Source organism: Lupinus angustifolius, chromosome LG09 (genome assembly GCF_001865875.1).
Source record: "Lupinus angustifolius cultivar Tanjil chromosome LG09, LupAngTanjil_v1.0, whole genome shotgun sequence".
In the NCBI taxonomy this organism is placed as follows: Eukaryota; Viridiplantae; Streptophyta; class Magnoliopsida; order Fabales; family Fabaceae; genus Lupinus; species Lupinus angustifolius.
The window spans coordinates 15,624,692-15,628,677 of record NC_032017.1 but is presented as its reverse complement, the minus strand read 5'-3'; the positions used below and the strand labels follow the sequence as shown (position 1 = coordinate 15,628,677).

Here is a 3,986-nt window from a genome sequence, read left to right as displayed (position 1 = left end):
TTATTTAAATCATTTTTCTAGAAAAATAATAATAATTGAAAATGAATATTATTAATGCATAAATCCTTTTCAATATTAATTAATAGAGCTCTTTTCTAGTTGAATTGGCCAACTTTAGGTGCCACCGTGACCCTGCACAAAATAGAGCCATTGACTCTGTCCAAATCATAATACAAACCTTCTCCGAATGGGACCACACATTACAATTGTTAAAAAGCCCTTCACACATGGGTAACAAAGTAAAAGTAATTAGTAAGAACAAATTAAATATAAAATTAAACACTGTTTCCTATGTTTACTAGCAGCTATTGGCAGAGAATCCAACGACGTCGTTATCAAGATCGAAACCGACACGTGTCCCTTGCTGCTGAACGTTCCCAATAATCGACAACGAAGAAGTCGTTGGCGCGAACGCAAAACAAAACGTTCCCACCGAATCAACCGGTATCAGGTAATTCTTCGCCGGTAACGGTAACTCCTTCCCCTCTGCAAAGTGAAACGACACCGTCGGAACCTCCACGCTCGTCTTCGACGACAAGTCGTAGCAAGTGTCAAACAACGCAACACCATTCACCTTCTTCAACTCTCTAATCCCTCTCACAAAAGTATCTCGAAGCGAATTATAAACCTCACCATGCAACCGCGTCACCGCCGTGCCGGAATCTACAATAATACCTCTTCCGCCGGAAGCATCTACCTGAAAACTAGTCTCCGGAATCGGAAGCATCTCACCGCCAACACTGATTCCCGCTAATCCGACATAATAAAACGTTTCCATCTCCTTACTCCGCTGCAACGGCGCGGTGACGGCGTTACGCGGCAACGGGGAGTTAAACTCGAGCGTGGAAGCAGAATCAGAGTCACGATCAACAAGACAATACGAAAACGACGTCGCATTAAGCTGAGCCGGAAACGACAACGAACCGCCACCTAAACCAAGCAAACCAGCAGCTCCGACGAATAAACCTTCATTCGTATGACCACATCCAATAGCAACATTTTCAACAGAAGCGGAACCGAAAGTAACAGTTTCCGTTGCGAATTCGCCAACTGTGTAGGAACCGTCGCCGTAAGAAACTTCATAGAGGCAAGTTCCATTACGGCACTCAGAGAGATCCAGGGATTTGCACTGAGGCGCGTCGCAGGTGATTGGCGCGTAGGAAGAAGATGAACTCGGTTCAAAAATCGGATCGGTTTGTTGATAACATTCGGAGCAAGGTTCGCATTGGATCCAGCTGACGTCACTACCGGTGTCAAGAACCATATAGGATTGACTCGGCGGGTTACCGATTCCGACTCGGAGGAAGTACTCACCGCTTCCTTGACTCGTTCCTGAAACGATGGGACCTTGGATTTCGTTGAAGATAAAGGAATCTTGTTGTGTATCGGTTGGGTGAAGATTGGTTTGGGAAATGCGTTTTAGCGAGAGATCTAAGCGAGTTTGTAAGGATTTGACTCGGGCTGAGTCGCGAGCGAGTCGGGATAGGGTTAGGGACTTGTAATCGTTGTGTGATGGGTTTTGAATAGAAGCTCGAGAATGAAGTTCAAGTGAGAGTGTAGATAGTGAGTTTGAGGAGAAAGAAGAAGAAGAAGAAGAAGAAGAAGAAGAATGGAGTTGATGGTTAAAGGTGAAAATGTTTTGAGTTTTTTGAATGGATGAAGCGACGTCGAGGAGTGTCGTTTTGGGGTTAAAGGGTGTGGTGCGAGAATGTGTTAATAGAGGAGAGGAAAAAAGGAAGAAGAGGAAAGAGAAGAAGTGAATGAAAGGTTCCATTTGTTTTTTGTGTGTTAGAAAGTAGAGAGAATTGGGAGGGTTTTAAACTATGGGAAGGAGAACAGTGGAAATAAAAGAAGCATTATGAGTGATTCATGCCAAGGTCACCACTGGCACTGAGGATGAGGGGCTTGTATGTGAAGGTTAGTAGTGATCTTTGTGTGGGGCATACATAACATAACCTTTGCATTTTTATTTGTTAATATGAATGGTTGATTCATTTGTCTTTCTTTAATGTTCTTTATCTTTTTTGGTCTTGGGAAAGGGGAAAGAGAGTTGTGAATTGTGAAGAGAGCTATGGCTTTATGGGAATGTTGATTATGGGAGTTAAATATAGGTGTTTATATATTGGGTTAAAGCGTGGACAGTGTTGGATGGGGTTTCTTTTTGTTATGATTGTACTTGATTTTGGTTGACTAAATTAGAAGCCACTGAGGGATGTGAGAGAAGGAAAGAGAATTAGATGATTGTCGTGGCCCTATTTGTCATGAATGAAAAGAATTCTCAATAATTTGTTTATTAATTTTGCATTTCAAAATTTTAACAAATTATATTACTTACCCTAAAGTACAGTTGTCTCACCTTTCATTTTTGTAATATAAGATTAATTGTAGATAAAATGACTAAATAAATAAAATATTGCACATTCAATTTGAATGCATAAAATATTGAAAATGATTGAAATTTTATTTTTTGTTAGCCATGTATTTAGGTATTCTAATTGATAGTTATTAATTAACAAATAATAAATAAATGTTGCACGTACTTTTTAGTCATTTTTTAAAATTTAACCAAATTTTATGTCTGGTTTTACCGAATAACTATAGTTTAATAAGTTATTTGCTACAAGCTTCATGCTAAACCTATTTTAATTTACCTTATTTGGTTTAGGGGAGAAAAAATAAAGAAAACTAAATATGAGACCCACATAAAAAAACTTTTCTCTCCAACTTGGAAGGGAAATAACACATGTAGTATGAAATGTGGGAGAAGAAAGGGGAAAAGAGTATTTTAGGTTTTTCCTTAAAATGGGGTGGGAATCTCAAAACCCTTTCCAGGTGTATTGCATGAAATGTAATCATAGCATTCATGAGGATGGTGACTCTTGTAAAAGATTTGGTCCCTTATAAGCCTACTCACTCATTGAGGAATTGGGCAACACATACAGCTTAGAGATCAGCTTTTGGGTTGAAAATCGGTTTTAACTATAACAATTAGGCCTATATGGCCTAGAAGTTGGGTTTTGGGCTGATGTTATCTCATTTATTTACAATCAGAAAATGATAGTTACTTATGGATTATATGCTAAGGTAAGTTCTCTCTTTTTATGAATAACTAGCAGTGTACCTGTGCACTTGTACGGGTCTCTTCTTTGTTTATGCATAATGCGTAAATAATGTACATATATTTTATAACGTCAATAAGTCATATATCGAACCATTATATTTTTTGCATTCATATAGTTGCAATATTAACATTGGTTCTTGAGGGTATATGTATAATATTAACATTTATATATGCATTTGTATAAGCATTGATTTGTGAAAAGTATAATTATAGAAAGTATTTGATTCTGAAATAACTCAATAAATAAAATTCAAATTGTATTGGATAATATCTCACCTCTATATTCTCTATATAAAATTATAAATATAAAGACTTCTTTTTGCATCATATTTTTTGTGATTACATTTATAAGTACCATATAAAGTCATAAGAATTTTTTAGCATATCTCTTGAATGCTTATTTTTATTTTAGATTATGTTCATTATGTATAAATATTTGAATATATTTTTAGCATTCAAATATAGTATAATTAAATGTTATTTATTTGATTATGTTTTAGCTAATAATCATTGTATGAAAATAACTCATAAATTAAAGATTCATTTCTATTATTTGGAAGATATATTTTTCTATATAACCATAATATTTTACTATACATATTTTTATATTAAGTCTGTCATTTTTACTATATACATATTTGAATTAATATTTTTTATTGTTGGAATTAAGTTAATTCATATGTATTATTAAATTCATATGGTGTGGATAACTCACAACACGTTATTGTTTATATTAATTTGTAGTTTCAAATATACTAATAATGTTTCAAATCTTTGTGTATTAATTTTACTATTATTGTCTTATCTTATTTTTATACCAAATGATTTGATGAGCTATTAGGATGTGATATTTTTTGTAATCTAT

At 35.0% G+C, this 3,986-nt stretch overlaps 1 protein-coding gene across 1 annotated transcript; it reads right to left on the bottom strand.

Moving 5' to 3' along the window:
* On the bottom strand, positions 136-1,865 carry LOC109357442 (protein ASPARTIC PROTEASE IN GUARD CELL 1-like). Its single transcript, XM_019601406.1, has one exon. It carries the CDS (start codon positions 1,772-1,774, stop codon positions 299-301), a length of 1,476 nt encoding a protein of 491 aa, XP_019456951.1. The 5' UTR covers positions 1,775-1,865; the 3' UTR covers positions 136-298.